This window comes from Eleutherodactylus coqui, chromosome 6 (assembly GCF_035609145.1).
Source record: "Eleutherodactylus coqui strain aEleCoq1 chromosome 6, aEleCoq1.hap1, whole genome shotgun sequence".
Taxonomy (NCBI): domain Eukaryota; kingdom Metazoa; phylum Chordata; class Amphibia; order Anura; family Eleutherodactylidae; genus Eleutherodactylus; species Eleutherodactylus coqui.
Window position 1 is genome coordinate 145,934,505 of NC_089842.1, and position 19,706 is coordinate 145,954,210.

A 19,706-nucleotide genomic window follows, 5' to 3' on the forward strand; every position below is an offset into this window, starting at 1 on the left:
ATAATCAATGTTAGCTAAAATGACAGTCTCTAAGCTTTTGTAGGTATTGACTCATTTTCATATAGTGGAGGTGATGCTGATCTACACTGAATATCAATAGGGAGAAAAGGCTATTAAAGACGTAAGCAACTGGAATTTTTTTAAACGAGAACTCTGTGAAATTAAGATAAAAAGACCTGGAAGTGACCATTATAAATAAAGAACTGATGATTTTCACAAGGAAAACAAGTTATTTAACAACAATTAGTTGTTTGTAAAGTATCCTACTGTTTAGTGTATACAGCTCCAGTGTAGACCTATGTGTCTCTCTGAATACAACTAAAAAAAAACTTGGTGTAATCTGATCTTGCAGTCGGACTATTTTCCATCGGCACCCGTCTCACATCTTGTTAACAGACGAAATAGATGAGAAACCAGTGCGGGCATGGACATACAGTGCAGAATTTAAGTAGTGGATTTGTAGTGCTGATTCCACCTGTTCAAATGAGAGGGGCGCCAAGTGGTGCAGATTTTGATGCAGAGTTTAGGCTGTGGATTCCCTGCAGATATTTAGCTATGGATATACACAGCAAATCCACTCCATGTGGACGTGCCAATCTGTCCATCATAAAGAGAAGAATGTCATATGCAAACAATGTAAATGCTGGTTATAAAATCTGCATCTCTTGACCTTGTAAAAATAGGTTAATGGGATTCTAGAACAAGAATGATTATGACGCTCCATAAAATCACTAGAGTTTGCTAGAGAACCGGTGAATGTCAAAGGTACTGTAGATCAATGAACGAATACCACTGTGCACAGAGAGGTGTCCATGTAGTACCATGTTTACCCAAAAATAAGACAGTGTCTTATATTAATTTTTGTTCAAAAAGGTTTAACTTTTTTACATGTATAGCTGCCTGGACACTATTTAAATTGACTTTTTAAATTAACTGTTAGCAGGGCTTAATTTTGGAGTAGAGCTTATATTTCAAGCATCCTCAAAAAGCCAGAAAAATCATTTAGCATCCTCAAAAATTCTGGAAAATCATGCTATGTCTTATTTTCAGGGAATGTCTTATTTTTAGAGAAACAATGTAGTAGTGATGGTAGCACAACCTGTGGGGAGCATTTTGCAACTCCCATACACTTCAATGGAGAAAGACACACACATACTCACATCTCCACCTCACCTCTTCTTCTCTAGAGTGACTACCAGAAAGGAGACTTGAAATATGGGGGTCATAGAGATAGGGAATGCATAAAATGCTTTTTTGTGACAAATTTTACCCTGGGTGTTAAGGTCTTGTATTTTTATACCAGATGAACACCATTGGTAAGCAGAAGAGAATACTCTAAGGTATAGAATTAGTCAGGGCCACCATACCTGACATCTGATGTATTGGAGGGTTTTTCATGCCATGTTGGATAGTTGGATCAAGGTCTGTATGATCTACAGGTGGTAAAGCCACATAATATTGCTCATCTTGAAGCAATCCTGAAAATTGAAGACAAGAACTGAAATGTCAATAAGAAAAATGGTGTCAGCAAACATAATGGGGATTTAAACACCAAATTTGAAGACACAGTGGAACTCTATGGAGCTTCACTTGGCTACATAGAGTACAGGTTTTAGCTGGTCTCCATCACTGTGGGCATTTTTAAGATTAGTGGTGGCTAAATAGTAGATTTTCATCTACCAGTAGACCTCATAGATAGGCCACAAGTAGGCTCATTTCTGCCAGGGCCATGAGCTGATGTTGAGTCTTACAAATCCCTGATGGCTAATATACACTCTAGCATGGAGCAAAAAAAAGTGGAAGAGCAGCACAATCATGAAGCATGACTGTGGAGCAAGTGTATAAAGTAACAAACTGTAGCTGCTATCATTATTATGGAGGTACTGGGGCAACTGCAAAACACCATGCAAAAAAGTTTCAACAACATCATCCAAATGTCACGTGTACCTTTCCTTGGTCCCCTAAAAGCTCACATATTTGAAAAGGCCGGTTTTCTCATATTTAAGATGCACTTAAAAAGATAGCTTTGGGCAACTCTTTATGTTATAAGGACTCACCTGCAATTAATTGATCACAGAGTGTTCTTCTGGTGGGACAGTCAGTGAACTGCTGTAATGTGTGGGGGAACCTTGTAGGAAGCGTTTAATTTACCTTTAGCACCACCACAGGACAATTGATGCATTACACAATTCTCACTGAAATGAATAGGTTGCCCATGCCACGTGATGTGCCCTCCAGAATACTACTTGTAACTCTTCTCCGTTATGGCTAAAAGTTGAGAACTCAGAATGCCCAAGTGGGGTATTAGAAAATAGGTTATCTGATCCAGGCAGTAAAGTAGTAAAGGTAAAGCACAACAACTTGGCTTTTCTCCATTGATGTACGCTTTTGATTTATTCCCTTTTTCATGAGTTTTATGCAGTCATATGACTTGAGGAGGTTTGGCTCACTTCTTATATTAATTGGAGCAAAATTCTAACTTTTTTAAGAGAGCATCAGCCATTTGGTGTAAGGGCGCATGGTGAACTAAAAGCAGAAGTTATTATGTAGCAAACTTAGTATAATTAAACTATTTATAGGCACTCTGTTATGTACATATAATGGCCACTATAAACTTACTTTATTGTAACCTTAAACTTTTATGGGTGATGATTTATGTATCTTGATGTAAAACCCAGTTCTTTAGCATACCTTGTTATATGCAAATTCTTAATTACTGGATTGTGGTTCCATTTAAAACTACCATTTATATCTTTTTGGAATGATTTTGTCCTCACCATTAGTTATTGAGTCTTCACAGGTTGCATAATTATATACTAGTGTTTGAGGCTAAAGGCCCATTTAGACACAACGATTATCGCTCAAAAAGATGTCTTTTGAAGTATAATCGTTGTGTCATTTACAGCGCAAGATGATCACTCAAACGTTGACCGATCATCCTTGCACTTCGAGCGGAGGATACAGAAGACAAGCGGGGTCGCATGTCTTCTGCATCCAGCTGTTCCCCGCTTGGAGCGCCCGGTTCTTATACAGCCAAGCAGAGGAAGCAGAAGACAAGCGGGGTTGCCTGCTTGTCTTCTCCATCCAGCTGTTCCCTACTTGGAGCGCCCGGCTGTTATACAGCCAAGCGCTCCGAGCGGGGTATGGAGAATAGAGCTGGGCAACTCTGTTCTTCATACCCAGCCTTTCATCAGGGAGCGGGATACAGCTGAAACAATAATACTAGCTGTATAAATTATATAAAGTGTAAGTGCCCTTTTACACAGAACCTGCACCCAACAGCCGTCCCAGCGATAATAGTTCATGTGCTATTGTGCAGGAGTGATCTTCGCTCAGTGAATGGAAGTGGAGCAAGTTAGGGATCGTTTTGGTCTGCCCACCTCCAATCACAGTGAACAGGCAGTCATTCATAGATGAACAACTGCCTGTTTAAATGGACGATCGTCCTTCAGTTTTTATGCCTGCATAAACTGAACGATGGATGATAACCAAACAAATTATCATTTATCGCTCAGTTGGTACATGCATTTACACTACATGATCATTGTTTAGATTCCTACGATCTACTGAGAACTTAACAATGATCGGTCCATCTAAAAAGGACCTAAGTAAAACAGCATCAATGCTCGAAGACTAGTACCAGCAACATTTATATAAAAAGGGCAACATATATATCACAAATAGGCACTTGTAGGATTGAAGACTATAATTTACATGATATGGTTAGGGACTATAGAGCAATACTTCTCAAACAGTGAGGCACCCTGTTCTTAATGAGGCACCGCATGCCTCCTAAGCGTTTCATGTTCAGCAGGAAAGTCCCACAATCAAGGACTGTTCTGGAAGAAGTGATCTAAAACAGACATTCTCTTATTGGCACAGTAATAGCATGTTACAAGTTACCTTCCATTTTAGAGCAGGAGAGGCAGTAGCATAAAAACGTAAGTTTTGTAAAAAACTGAAATAAAATAATGATTGCAAAAGTGTTGAGTTAAAGAGATTATACTTTTATATCATACCTTTGATTAAACTTTTTTGTTAAAGGGGCTGTATCACGAAAAATATTGCTTATAGTTAAAATCAGCCCATAATTATTACCATTTTTTGTATTTACACTTACATTGATCACTGCTGTTTATTAAGGGGCCTCATGTGGTGAAGAGTGTTAAGGCAGCAGTATGCAGTCCTAAGCTCTCAACCTGAAGGCTGCAAGTTCAATGCCCGCATGGCTCAGGTAGCCGGCTCAAAGCTGACACAGCCCTCCATCCTTTCAAGGTCAGTAAAATGAGTACCCAGCTAGCTGGGGGGTAATAAATAAATTATCTGAAAGCACTGCAGAATATGTTAGATACACTCCCCCTGTCCCTAATGTACCGTATGTCCTTCATAATCACTTATGCCCAACCTTTAAAGTTTGGATTATTTGGTATAGAACAGTAGAACAACATTTCTAGATTATCTAGTATTAAGTCAGAGGTGCAACTTGAAGTTCCTGGGACCCAAACTATCACGTGTCATTTATAATACTGGTGTAGCAGAGGAGCCTATGGGGCATCAGGACTCAGGAACAACTACTCACTCTGCATGTCTTAATGCTACATCCCTGTTTTGAGTATTAGGTAGTGTGAGTAGACCTGTACAGGGAAAAGCATTGGTTATGGGCATTATATTTGAGGAATACCACCAGAATATTATAAATCTAGAATACTGTGGACCTATAATACTACAGAAATATTCACTATGATATAATGTTGAACACAAAAAGGAATTCCCCAGCAGTCATTTTACCAGCTGGTTTATGTAATGAAGGTTTCATCTTGCGGTCTGGAACGGGTGGTCGACACTTCTGCACTGTAGAACCGATGATGATTGTTGGCTGCTCAGTTGGTCCTTCATTGGTGGCATGATGAGCAGGCTTTCCTGAAACAGGAGGGAACTACAGGTGAGCTGATCCACATTATAATCTTTCATATACAGTATTTACTACAAATGAGACCAAACTGGAAGACGTTGGTCCTGAGGAAAATGTGCAATGAATGGTGGCTAGCTGCTTTATAAATATGGTGCATGTGCAGTCTCAGCTGGTGTTGACCACATGTCGATTTTATGTAGCTGTTATGGTTCAGCTATATTAGGAATCTTTCACTTGGGGCGAAATAGGCCACACGACACATCACAAATTGAAAATGGCTTAAAAGCTGCCTGCAATACCGTATTAAGATCCGCAGTTAGACCTGTGGATTTGAGTGTGAAATTCCACAGCTTCGGATTTGGCTGCTTCCTGTAGCGTAATTCCATCCCGTGCAAAAGGTCCCGTATACCCTGTTTCCCTGAAAATAAGCCCCACCTTGAAAATAAGCCTTATCCTGATTTTTCGAGGAGGCTTGAAATATAAGCCCTAGCTGCATTACATAAAAAAGCCATACATTAACTAGCAGGTTCGGTTCGGTCCTGGTCCTCCCGCTGCTCTCCGAAGCTCCAGCTCATTTGCTGTAGTCCTCGGCCGCCCAGAGTAGGTTGCTTCCTGGTCACAAGATTCATAAATCCCGCCTCCAGGAAGTGATGGCTGTGATTGGTTCTCGAGCGCTGCTCAGCCAATCAATGCAGCATTCGATGAACCAATTACAGCCATTGCGTTGTGGAGGCGGGTTTTATGAATTGGCCAATCAATGCTGTGGCTCAGCCAATTCATTAATCCCGCCTCTAGGAAGCAATGGCTGTGATTGGTTTACGGAGCACTGCATTGCTAGGATGAGCAGTGCTCGAGAACCATGACAGCCATCGCCATCCTAGAGGCAGGATTTATGAATCGCATAACTAGGAAAAAATCTTCTGTGGTCGGATGAGGACTGCAGCAAGCATGCTGGAGCTCCGAAGATCAGCGGAAGGACCCGGACCGAGTCTGCCAGATAAATATAATAAGTTATCCCCCGAAAATAAGACCTAGTGCAAAAATTACTATAAGACAGGTCTTATTTTCAGGGAAACACGGTAATTAGAGATGAGCGAACGTACTCGGATAAGCACTACTCGTCCGAGTAATGTGCCTTATCCGAGTACCGCTGTGCTCGTCCTGAAAGATTCGGGGCGCTCCGCTGCTGACAGGTGAGTCGCAGCGGGGAGCGGGGCAGAGCGGGCGGGAGAGAAGGAGAGAAAGATCTCCCCTCCGTTCCTCCCGGCTCTCCACTGCAGCTCCCCGCTCCGCAGCGCGTCCCGAATCTTTCAGGACGAGTACAGCGGTACTCGGATAAAGCACATTACTCGGACGAGTAGTGCTTATCCGAGTACGTTCGCTCATCTCTAACGGTAATCCTAACTGTTGCCCCACTGGAGGATTAACTGGTCATCTAACCCAGGAAATAAAATCACTGCACCTGAGTCTATAGACATATTTTTGCGAAATGGAAGAGGAGGAGGCGTCTTATTGTCATCTAATTGCACTAGATATGTTGGCGGCAAGTCCTCGTATACATTATATTCTGGAGAAAGTCTGCAGTGTGGCTTCTTGGGTCCTGAAAGGAAAACACAAGAAAAAAACTATCGATCTGCTAGCATGGACGTATCAGCCTGCTTCTTGCCATCTCCTAACTTCATTCATGCGAAAATACATTCCATTTATGTACGCATACACTCGTCTGAATAAGAACTTAGGCTGGTTTCACACGGGCGGGGACGATATCGGGCTGTGAATCATGGCCCGATATCGCACTTTCCACCATGTGAAAGCCCTGTGGATGAGAGGTGTTTTCATGTGAAAACAGCCTCGCATCACTGCGGGGAATCCCTTCATCCCTGCAGGGCCGAAGGGATTCCGCCTGCCGCAGCTGTCACAGCCGCAACAGAGGATCGCAGAGTTTTCCCACTGCCAATGGACGATATCACAGGAAGATAGAACATGATGCAATATGTTTCCCGGATTGTGGTACCATGTGGGAAAACATTGCTCATGTGTATGATCTAGAGATGAGCGAGCGTACTCGGATAAGCACTACTCGTCCGAGTAATGTGCCTTATCCGAGTATCGCTGTACTCGTCTTGAAAGATTCGGGGAGCGCCGCGGAGCGGGGAGCTGCAGGGGAGAGACGGGAGGAACGGAGGGGAGATCTTTCTCTCCTTCTCTCCCGCCCGCTCTCCCCTGCTCCCCGCCGCAACTCACCTGTCAGCAGCGGCGCTCCCCGAATCTTTCAAGACGAGTACAGCGATACTCGGATAAGGCACATTACTCGGACGAGTAGTGCTTATCCGAGTACGTTCGCTCATCTCTAGTATGATCCCATTCAAATTAATAGGGTTCATATTTGTGCGAGATCTGTGCATCTGGCAACGCACAAATCTCGGGCGATTTTGACGCCCATGTGAAACCGGCCTTAGATTTAGTCCTTGTGTCAAGGACTGAACGAATTACCAGTATGAATTGCCTGACTTTTCCCTTTGAAAATACATGGAAGTCAGGCGAGCCAAGTGTGTAAGCAAAAGAGGGCCATGAAAAGAATAGCGTTTGGCCAAGCTGCAGGATTGGCAGCACAAGTATTGCACTGTAGTATTAATGATCAGTAGTGAACAGCACAGTAAAGCAATATATAGAGACATCACTGGATGCAAATACTAAGAGCTGTACCAGGGGGGGCAGGCGCTGAGGGCTTTCTCCTTCGTGGTGGAACAGGTGGAGGTATCTTCTGACCTTCTAACTGCACAGATGTTGTCTGCAAGTCCTGCTGTACATTACATTCTGGTGAGAGTCTGTAATGTTGTAATCCTGTAAAGAAATCACAGCAGGTGAACTACATATGCCAATAACATTATGCATAGAATAGTTTGCTTTAGTGATAAATACTTTTATTGGGGTTGCTCCCTTCACTAAAAGAACAGTTGTGTAATCAAACTGTGTACATTGACTTTCTGAGCAATTCCAACAGTATATAACAAGAGCACACGGCTATAATGCAAGTTGCATCTAAGAAACTCTGACATTGGACAGTATACAGACATCCCTCCATGTGCTGTCCAATCTACACAGACCCTGCACATTGCATGTTCCATAGCACACGCCATGATTTTTTCACATAGACCATTTGTCCATGCGAAACCTGTGCATGGGAATAAAGGGCTGTGTGATGTCCATGGTATATACAGATAACACAAGGTCTGAAAATACAGCAGTGTGCCTTTGGTCTTAAATAGAGATGAGCGAGTATACTCGCTAAGGCACATTACTAGAGCGAGTAGTGCCTTAGCCGAGTATCTCCCCGCTCGTCTCTAAAGATTCGGGGGCCGTCAGGGGGCGGGGAGCAGCGGGGGAGAGCGGGGGGGGGGAACGGAGGGGAGATCTCTCTCTCCACCCCACCCCCCCCGCTCCCCCCTGCTCCCCGCCGCAACTCACCTGTCACCGGCGCCGGCCCCCGAATCTTTAGAGACGAGCGGGGAGATACTCGGCTAAGGCACTACTCGCTCGAGTAATGTGCCTTAGCGAGTATATTCGCTCATCTCTAGTCTTAAAGTAAGTATACATTTAAGTTGCACTCTTACCTTTCACTTCATCACTTCTGGGCTCCTCTGCATGAGGTACGTTGTCATAAAATGCTGGGTTGAGTGCCACAACTGTAGTGACAGGAAAAGGAAGAAGTACATTGATAAGTATAGGAAATCAACCAGCAATTCATCGTTTGTTTTAAAGCAGATCTGGGCCTGACATGTTTGTGTTAGTAATTAATTGTATTTCTGATGAAAAAACAATTCTAGAGCATCTTTTTGCTACGTTGTGCTTTTCCTCTGCTATTCCTCCTGGAAGTTTATGAAGAAATTGACTACTGGGTGTGACCAGTTGTGGTGAGTCCATACATCCTCTGATATTGTCCAATCAGTGCTAGCTGATAGATTCTTCTAATAAGGGGAATGGTAAAAGAGGAACAGCATAAAGCAGAGTTCTAAGAAAAGATGTTCCAGATTAGTAATTTCAGGGCATAATAAGTTTTTACTAAAATAGAGATTTCAGGGGAGCGAACAGATTCTCTTTAACTATCACCAGGACAAAGTGCAGATTTGTCTGTATATCCATCTATTTATCTATACTCCTTCCTTTGTTGTCCCCTGTAACCCTGAAGATATAATCTCATTGGATAAATATTGTACCTTATCTGTCAAAGTATAAAATAGTGACATACATGCTGATTAGAGTGTTTTCTTGCTCATGTGTAAAAGGCTGTGGACACCTTTGTGCATGAAAAATCAATACTCACATATCCTACTAGATCCCTGCAGAAAGACATGAAGCACTCTGTGTTTTTTGCATTGAGTTTTTCTTCTCAAATATTTAGAAAACCTCATACTTAAATTCCAATATCTTCTACATTCAAGTTTCTGGCTGGGGGTGTTCCAAGCACTGATCAGCTGGTCTCTCTCATTAAGGGTGCCTTCACACTGGCGATTTTCGCGCAATGCAAGAGTGAATGAAAATGCAGAATTATGAAACCAATGATTTTCAATGGTTTCCTTCACATTTGCAATGTTTTCACTCATGCGATGTTGCAATAAAAAAAAAATTGCAGCAGGTCCTATCTTTCTGTGTTTTGCTTTTTTTAAGCTCCCATGTTTCCCTATGGAGCCTCCTTTTTATCACATCGTAAAGTACAAACCTGCGACTTGTGTGCGATGCATTTTTAACATTAGAAAGTCCTATTAACTTTTGCGCTAAAAAATTGTGTCAAAAACAAGCGAGAAAATTGCAAGTGGCAGTAATGTTTGTGCGAGAAAAAACTGCATTGACACTCAAAAAGTTCAGGAAAAAAATTTGTGATTTTGCGGTGATTTTCTTGTGGAGATATCACAATCGCCAGTGTGAAGGAGCCCTAATGCAAACTAAAGCTCAGCTCTCCCTCCCTTCTATTGTTCCAGAGGCTGTGAAGCAAAACCACATCCTCTCAATACTACACAGCTATCTCTCCATCTATCTCATCCCCTCCTTGAGTAGCTGCTTGTGAATTACAGCACTCTGTAATAGTAGCTTTCTCGGCTCTCTCTCCTCTGCCATCCCCCAGCACTGTCATACAGCCCTCTGGAATAGCTCAGTGGAAAGGCAGTGAATGTAAGTTCACAACAGAGGTACAGAGTTAGGGATGGAGTCAGTCAGTTTACTCTGACTGACAGAAGTTACTTAGACTTCAGTCCTGTAGTGTACAGTTTCTTGTAAAACAATACAAGTACGAAAATCAAACTATCACAAATGATTGTTTTAATGAAAACCCATTACAACTCCCCATCTCTTAGTCACTGATTGACAGTTTTTTCCCTATGCACAGTAAGTCCCAACGTCCATGGGTGGATTTGATTTGTGGAATCTGAACAAGTCACCTGCGCGGAAGATCTGCAATTCAAGAAATTATCAGGTGTAACTGCACCTAGTTAGGCTAGATCTAGATGGCTGCACACCATAAGGATGAGCAGTGGAGCAATGTATTAGAGGCGGACAAGTAAAAACTGCTCTTGAATTACATGAAAATCGTACAATGTGACACAAGTACCTGTCTGACCTATTAGAGATAAAATCTGCAGGTGACTTTGCAAGAATTGTGACCACATTTTACGATTGATGTAAACGCTGAAGTTGGCCAGAGTAATGTAAACTTTTACTGCCAGCAATGCACTACGGAAGGTCACCCTGGAGCCTTAACCTGAATATTGTAGGTTGTGTATATGTACATACCATTCTGGGACTCTGGGACTGTTACTGGTGACAAGTGGCTTTCTAGGTATACTTCATTTTGACCTCTGGACTCATCTACATAAATGTATCTACAGCCAAACTCCATGTCACAAACCTGAAATAAAAAATATTTCATAGAATTTTAGAAAAGAAAAGTCAATTATCAAACAAAAACACCATTTTAAGTGAATTTATAATCAGAAAAGTGTATATAATTTAGGTCGAGTTTTTATTATAGCTTTAGGTTTTAAAAATATTTGGTACTGTATTCATTTTTAATTACTCAGTCTTTGCTTCTGTCCACATAAGAAAATATTCACTTTCAGCTCAGCTTTGATGTGTAGACAGAATCATCAGAATTAGCGATCAGGGAATTTAATGACTCTACTTTATTGCCTTCTCCAGTGAGGAGAAGACCGAATGGAGTGCTGGTCGCACAAGCCTACTCACGCTCCATTCACTTTCAATGGCCCTGCTGAGATACCAGAGTGGCAAGCGCTTGGGTATTTCCGTCAGCCCCCTCCAAATGAATGGAGCACAAACCGCACAAGCTCGACCAGCACTCCATTTGTAAAAGAAAGAGATAAATGTGAGACCCTGTGGATAGGGAAAAGATTGTCATCTTTGCCAACCCTTTTAACTGGTTAACAGGGTTAACCAGGTCTCTGCCTTTCAGTTCACCTGTGGGGTTAATTAGGCATTACTCCCCTATTTAAGGTGAGCTAATGCACTTCCTAGAGGCCTTTGAATTTGTGGGGTTTGTCAGTCCCTGATAGCCTTCACTGGTCATTCTGTTCTGTGTCCTGTCTGCCTCTCTGTCTTGGGTCTGTTTCCTGACCTTCTGTCCTTTATGAGGCTTCCTGCGAATCTGCATCTAATCTTACGTTTATTTTCTGTCAGTTTCTTGTCAGTTTGTCTTCACTCTGTCCTGCATCTGTCTGTGTGCCAGCCCCGTCTGGTTCTGTCTTTGTGCCAGTTCTATCTGGTTCTGTGTATTACCCCTTCAGGGATAGTCATGTCTGAGGTTCCAGCGTGGGGCCACCTTTATCGAGGCGATTGCCTTGCTTTTAGGTAAGGGCTTGCCATTCCCCCTGCAGCCAAGGGTCAGTCTCCCTTTTCCTGAGTTCTGTCTATGACTTCTCAGTTCTGCCTGTATTCCTGTATCTGATTTGATTCTGTATTCCTGTCTACAGTCTGTCTATCAGACGAGTCAGCTACCAACCACTCCAGGACTGTCCTCAGCCTTTGTGGGTTGGTCCAGTGGATCCACTAAATCCGTAAATAAAAAATATATCCCGTAACATTAACACATTGTGAAAAAGTTCTGTGCCACAGTTTATTTGCCCCTTTTAATATCTAAAAATTGCTTTTGTTGTACAATTTATCACACTAGCTAAACTTTGCTATATCTGTATTTCTCTTCTAAAAACGTATATCTAAATAATGCATTAAATACATGAAATTCCCTTAATGGGCTTTTATCCACTAGCGTTTTTTTTTCTCGCTGCGAAGTCAATGGGACTTTCTAATGTTAAAATCGCATTGCACAAAAATTGCAGCAACGCAAACTTGCGATTTTTGTGCGATGCGATTTTAACATTAGAAAGTCCCGTTGACATTTGGGGAAAAAAATGCAGCGAAATCGCAGGAAAAAAAAACGCTAGTAGGTAAAAGCTCTAAGGCTGGTTGCACATCAGCAATCTGGATTCCGCATGCGGGAGCCTTCAGTGAAATCTGGCTCTGACCCCGGCCAGCAACCCTGCGTACCTTGTGCTTTCTGCAATACGGATGACCGCGGACGCTCACCGTCGGTCATACCCAGTACAGATTTCTTTTTAAATATTTATTTTTCCGGTGCCATTGCTATACGATGACGCAGGTACCCGTGGCTTATCTACAATGTTAATTTAGGATGGGCTGCAGGTCAGACGGCTTCCATTTACTTCAATGGAAGCCGTCCATGCGGAGCCCACAGCAGAACAGAACATGTTGCGATTTCTCCTCCGTTTGCGGAAATAGCAATTCGCTGCCATGAGTGTGAAGAAAAAAAGCGATTTTCCGTAGCATGTTTTGAACGGTATTTGCTGCAGATCCGCCATGTGGACGCTGACCGGAGATTCTGCAGCAAATATCTGTTTGTGTGCAGCCGGCCGAAGTCATGTTCTTACTTAAATTCTTAATTTAATAATATAACTTGGGTACAGAAAGGAAAGGGAAGGGGGGAATGCAAACGTTACAAAGCACCGAAAACCTGTCATAACATGCAGTTGGAAATGGCAATTGTAATGCAAATAATGAATAGGAGAAGAGAGGATTGTGAAAGGAGTGTAATGGGAGGGAAAGGGAATGAAGAAGAGAAAGCAGGCTAAATTTTCGGGTATCTTTGCTTTGAGATCCAAATTGGGAGTTATACAAGAAAACTGGTGTAATGGATGAGTATATTGATTGGCTAATGCACGCATGAAGAGAGGAGTATTTGTTCCTGTAAGAAATTCACTTGTTCCAAATTTTGAAATATTTTTCTGGCTCTCCTTTTTAGAGATATCTCGTTTTTTCAAAGCTCTTAATTATGCAAATCTCATTAAACCATTCATGGATGTTAGGGGGGTCCATGTCTTTCCAATGCCTAGGGATTAGTATTTTTGCTGCATCTAGGAGGAATGGGAGTAATGGGTTTTTCTTTTTGTATAGCCTCTGAGGGATTATGTTTAGCGGAAGCAGCTTGGGTGTAAGTATTACTTCAAAACCAAGAATTAATTTTAGAGTCTTCTGTATTTCATGCCAGAACAGGAGCAGGGATTAGCATGAGAACCAAATATGTGAGAAAGAGCCCTCTGTTTTAGAACAGTGTTCCCCAACTCCAGTCCTCATGGACCCCAACAAGTCATGTTTTCAGGATCTCCTCAGTATTGCACAGGTGATGTAATTATTGTCAGTGCCTCAGACATTGCCACAAGTGTTCCCACCATAAGATATCCTGAAAACATAACCTGTTGGTGGTCCCTTAGGCCTCATGTCCACGGGGAAAATCAGGCCCGCTACGGATTCTCCATGGAGAATCCGTAGCGGGTCCCTCCTGCCCCGCGGACATGAGGCATAAAAATAAGAATTAACTCACCTCTCGCCCGCTCCGGATCTTCCCTTCACCGCAGCTTCATCTTCTCTCCGTCGCGGCTGGATCTTCTTTCTTCGGCCCGGCAGATGCACAGGGCACGTCGGTTGCGTGCCCCTCGCATGCGCCGGCCCGAAGAAAAAAGATCCGGCCGTGACGGAGAGAAGATGAAGCCGCGGCGAAGGGAAGATCCGGAGCAGGTGAGTAAATTCCGATTTTGGTCTCCATTTTTTTTCATGCTCCAGAAATTTTTTAATTACCATCCGCAGGTATTTATCTACCCGCGGGTGGTCAATGCATTCCTATGGGGCGCAGATCCGCATGCGGGAGAAACGCTGCGGATTTTTATTCTTATTTTCCCCGTGGACATGAGGCCTAAGGCCTCATGTCCACGGGCAAAAGACGAATTAAAATACGCAGCGGATTTTAACTCTTCTCCTGCCCACGGATCCGCATCCCATAGGGATGCATTGACCACCCGCGGGTAGATAAATACCCGCGGATGGTCAATAAAAGTGATTTTAAAACAAATGGAGCATGAAAAAATCTGGACCATGCTCCATTTTCGTGCGGGTCTCCCGCAGGCTTCTATTGAAGCCTATGGAAGCCGTCCGGATCCGTGGGAGACCTAAAATAAGAATATACTCACCTGCTCCGGATCTTCCCTTCGCCGCGGCTTCATCTTCTCTCCGTCACGGCCGGATCTTTTTTCTTCGGGCCGGCGCATGCGCGTGGCACGCAACCAACGTGCCGTGCACATCCGCCAGGCCGAAGAAAGAAGTTCCGGCCGCGACGGAGAGAAGATGAAGCCGCGGCGAAGGGAAGATCCGGAGCGTGCGAGAGGTAAGTTTATTCTTATTTTCAGCACTCATGTCCGCGGGGCAGGAGGGACCCGCCACGGATTCTCCATGGAGAATCCGTAGCGGGCCTGATTTTCCCCGTGCACATGAGGCCTTAGGCCTCATGTCCACTTGTAAATTTTTATTTAAAATCTGCAGTGTTTTTTCTGCACGCGGATCCACGCCCCATAGGGATGCATTAGACACCCGCAGGTAGTTAAATACCTGCGGATGTCATTTTTCCCTGCAGACGTGGATCCGCGTGCAGGAAAAAATCCGGACCATGCTCCATTTGGTGCGGGTCTCCCGCGCGGACGGCTCCCGCAGGCTTCTGTTGCAGCCTATGGAAGCCGTCCGATTCGCGGGAGACCTTAAATCAGAATATACTCACCTGCTGCGGGCCGTGCGTGTCTTCCCTTCTTCCCGGCCGGATCTTCTTGCTTCGGCCTGGCGGATGTGCCCGGCGCATGCGTGCGGCACGCAGCCGGAGTGCCAAGCACATCTGCCGGGCCGAAGAAAGAAGATCCGTCCGGGAAGAAGGGAAGACACACATGGCCCGCAGCAGGTGAGTATATTCTATTTTCAGCGCTCATGTCCGCGGGGCAGGAGGAACCCCTCTCGGATTCTCCATGGAGAATCTGTAGCGGGCCTGATTTTCCCCGTGGACATGAGGCCTTAGGACTGGAGTTGGAGACCCCTGCTTTAGAACATCTCCAACAGGTTGATGTCATGTTCTAACTAGCTTTTAACTGATCAAAGTAATCTGGTATATACCAATAAGAGGGGATAAAAGTAGATCTGTTATGTTTCATAGGGATTCATTATTGCCCATTAAATTCTATAGTAATAGATGGAAGCAAGAAATTGGTTAGGGCCCTTTTACACGGAACGACCATTGTTCAAGAAATTGTTGGCTCATGTAAATTTGAACGATAATTGTTCAGTATTAACACGGCCAATGACTGTACAATGAATGAGAATTTGCTCGCTTCTCATATGTTGTTAGTTTTATGCTGGTGTAAAAATCATCATTCACTCATTTATACGTCGTTACATGTAAGCAACAATAATTTAGTCATTCAGTCATTTATATTCACTTTACCAGTGAATGTGAACGATTTACGAGCAAACCATTCAACTGCCTGTAAAAACAGGATGCACAACTGTTTAAGAATGGAGATGAACCCCATTGAATGAATCCATTGCATAGCAAGCTGCAGAGAACTGAGGGCCTCCAATTTAGGCCAAAGATTCCACTGCAAGCCCAACGCTGGATTTCTCTGACTTGTGAACACACCCTTTAGTTGCCCATGCACATTAGACAGAACTCATCTGAACCAGGATTGGAAAATAATCCAGCCAATTGATGGTAGATGATGGGAGGAACAGAAAAATCGGTATGGTGTATTTCAAGATGCCCAATCCTTTGTTCCCCTCTCCAAATTGAAATAAACCTGCACACATTTGTCCAACAATTAGTTAATGTATATGGACTTAAGGGTGAAGTCACACGAACGTATATCGGCTCGGTTTTCACGCCGAGCCGATATATGTTGTCCTCGTGTGCAGGGGGGGAGGATGGAAGAGCCAAGTGCAGGAACTGAGCTCCCGCCCCCCTCTTTGCCTCCTCTCTGCCCCTCTGCACTATTTGCAATGGGGAGAGGTGGGACGGGGCGGGACTAATTCTCAGAACTTAGCCCCACCCCCGCCCCGCCTCTTCCCATTACAAATAGTGCAGAGGGGCGGAGAGGGGGCGGTAGCTCAGTTCCTGCTCCTGACTCTTCCATCCTCCCCCCCCTGCGCACGAGGACAACGTATATCGGCTCGGCGTAAAAACCGAGCCGATATACGTTCGTGTGACTTCACCCTTACAAAGTACTTCATTGAGACCATTCATTCTGGAAAATGGTAGCTGTTCCAGCTCACGGACCTCACTGTTGGGATCTTCTTCCATGTATGACACCAGAAAGAAATTTTGACTGCATTTGCCATTTAGGGTGCACCCTCCTCTTGAGAGGTAGACGTAATTAATAGTATATGTATTACTCAACTAAGAGCATTTTATTACTTGTTGCTCAATTGTCAAGGTCTCTGGCAAGAAATCTTATCACACAATGAGGGAAATGACTAATGTTTAAAGGAGTTGTTGTGATATTTTGTAAAACTGCATTCCAATCTGATTAAACAATGTAAATAGCAAGATTCATCCCTCCTCTCCCCCCACAATCCCGCGCTGCAGGCTCAAAGTCCACCCGGTTTTTATTTAGAAATGGCTACCACCTGACTGCTACAGCCAATCAGAGGCCACGGTAGGTAGGGGCTGGTCTACTGGCATCATGGCTCCCAGCAGCTGAGTAGTGATGCCAGGAAAGCAGCATGTGACTGCCGCGGCCTCTGATTGGCTGTAGCAGTCAGGTGGTAGCCATTCCATACACAAAAACCAGGACGACAGTAGGGCTGCAGCGCTGGATTGCCATGGGAGCAGAGGGGTAAGTACCACTACTTTTATTATTTTAATAGATTAGGATGCGGTTTAAAAAAAATCATATCACAGCTTTGACAAGTGTCAAAATGTAGCTCAAATCAGAGAGAAGGTGAGGTAAGTCATAAACATTTACTATTGGCAGGGCATATTATTTAAAGAGGTTTTCAGCTTTGTACGATTCCTTTTTTGTTATATACCTCCCACCCAAGTGTAATCTTCAGGAAAACATTGATTTTTACATGATGTCCATTGAAGAGTGGGCTGTTTGTAAGAGAGCCATTTTTGTGCTTGGCCTATGACCCTTATAACGGGTCCCATTTGAAGATGTCATAGTGAAGTAGCAGGCATGCTGCAATAAACTTGACTTAACTTAATCCACAGGAGGCGCAAGACTTAATAGTTACAGATACAAAGCTTTGCAGTTAGAGAATTTTAAGGGTACATAGCTTGATGGTTATTATTAACAATGAACAGTCTCTCAAGAGAGCACTCAACATGTTGGTCACAGTCTCTCAAGAGGGCCCAAAGCATATTGGTTGCAATTTTAAAAGAGGGCACATGGAGTATTGGTTACAGTCTCACTCTTAAAGGGCACTTTGTTAATCTTAAATTGCAACTCACTGGAACAGAACTTGGCTCGGGCACCTTGGATTGTATTCTATCAGTCTTTGGCTATAACGCCGGTATTTTCCAGAGCCTTGGGGAGCTCACAGTAAGACTACCTTTACAGTTATCAGTCTGAAACCACCATAGTTCTACAGGGATACTTCTGGTAAAGGGTTCCTCTCAAGCTTGACAATCTCAAGCAAGTCAACAGTTGACAAAGAAGAAAGGTTACTGGGTGGCAGATTACCATTCAGCAGGATCAACAGCTCTAGCTGGGCTCACTGGCCAGCTTCAAATCCACTTCTCACAGACCAGGCTGGTTGATGCTTATGAATTCTAGTCAGTCTCATGCAGTGGATACAGCTACCCCTGGCAAGTGCTGTACTCTCTACTGCAAAGTACATCAAACACACCAGGGGCGAGCAGTGCATCTCCAATTATAGTCTCTGACTCCACCCTAGATGGAAGCCATGTGGCACTTAAACATTGCTACTGTATAATTAAAGGGCCATTGCAATGAAAACACATTTTTTCACCCCTGTGCCCTTTACCTTTCAAATCAAACATAGGGTCTTGGTTAGTAACTTCACATCAGCTTTTTGACCTGTATAAATAAATATGTTGTCAAATCAGGGGTGGATTGGGAACTCAAAGTGGGGCTGGAAAAAAATATAGTGGTCCCATATTGTAGGTGGACCAGACCAGCAGCAAGTGGGGTGAACATAAATAGGCAGGGGACAGTAAACCACCAGCTGTAGCTATGTTGACTGTAGGAGGTGAGAAGCCTACGTGGTGTGCAACACAAATCAATGGGATTTACGCTGTCAGTATTATGCACGCAAAACAGAGGCGCTTAATATGGACCGAAGATACGCCCGTGTGAATGACCCTTAAGGATATGTTCACACAGCGGAATTTTCCATGTGAATTACACTTCTAAAAACCGCATCACAATCTGCATCTGCCTGCTGTATTTTTCACGTGGATCTGCACACAAAATTAGTCTTGCCAGTGGGAAAAATTCATGTGCAGAATTCTGACGTGGAAAATCTTTTTTCCTTCTCAAGAAGTGATATGTCACTTCTTGACATAGAAACGAGTTGGAATTCCGCACGCTGATTTTTCCCATTTTCAGAGCTAAATCTGAGCCAAAAACCACGACATGAAGCCGCAGAATTTGACGCAGTTTTTAGAGGTGGAATTCACATGTAAAATTCCGTCATCTGAATGTACCCTAAGGGTACCGATATACACTGTGGTTGATCCAGGGTAACCGCATCAATTAATAGCAAGTTTAGGTGCCGCCCGGCAATTAGTGGTAATCCACATGTGATTACAGCTGAGGCAGATAAATAGACAAGTAAAGCACGCTGATAAATCATTTACTAAGACTACTGCACTCAGGTGATCTGTCACTCTATGTCCATGCATTGTATATAGACATAAGGGATTGAAGAATAAATAAGTCATATAATAAAGGTCATAAAGATTAAAACACCGCAGACCTCTAGAAATGACTGGCTGTCATGTGATCTAACTGGCTCCTAAATACAACTTTCCATATCTAAAAACTCCAAATATATGTTTTCTTACACAACAGAGGGGACCAAAGTCAAGGTGGGACTGTTACCTCTGCAGCTGCTATAGCCACATCCTTGAGTTTATGATATAGTATGTAAGGCCAAAAAAGACACATGACCATCCAGTTTAGCCTATTAACCCCCCCCCCCCCCCAATGTTGATCCAGAGGTAGACAAAAAAAAAACTCCAATGACGTAGAAACCAACTTTCCCCTTTTCAGGGTGACTACCTTGCGAATTTGCTGCGTTTTTTTTTCCAGGTGTCTATGGGGCTTTCTAATGTTAAAAACGCATCGTGGCAAAATCACGATTTTGCGTGATGCGATTTTATGTTTCAACGGTTTTTATTGAATTAAAAGTTAAGGGTGGCAACACTCTGCCGCAT

The 19,706-nt window shown here is 43.5% G+C and overlaps 1 protein-coding gene across 2 annotated transcripts in view; it reads right to left on the reverse strand.

Annotated features, from left to right (window-relative positions):
- The window catches only part of LOC136632750 (circularly permutated Ras protein 1-like), a 65,142-nt gene that overhangs the window by 35,192 nt on the left and 10,244 nt on the right, over positions 1-19,706 (reverse strand). For both annotated transcript variants that reach the window (XM_066607885.1, XM_066607884.1), the window contains exons 2-7: positions 10,700-10,814; positions 8,527-8,598; positions 7,619-7,756; positions 6,375-6,512; positions 4,789-4,920; positions 1,368-1,478 (exon numbers count right to left, since the gene is read on the reverse strand). In XM_066607885.1, coding sequence (XP_066463982.1) covers positions 1,368-1,478; positions 4,789-4,920; positions 6,375-6,512; positions 7,619-7,756; positions 8,527-8,598; positions 10,700-10,805 — 697 coding nt within the window. In that variant the 5' untranslated portion in view covers positions 10,806-10,814. The remainder of the gene's footprint in view (positions 1-1,367; positions 1,479-4,788; positions 4,921-6,374; positions 6,513-7,618; positions 7,757-8,526; positions 8,599-10,699; positions 10,815-19,706) is intronic.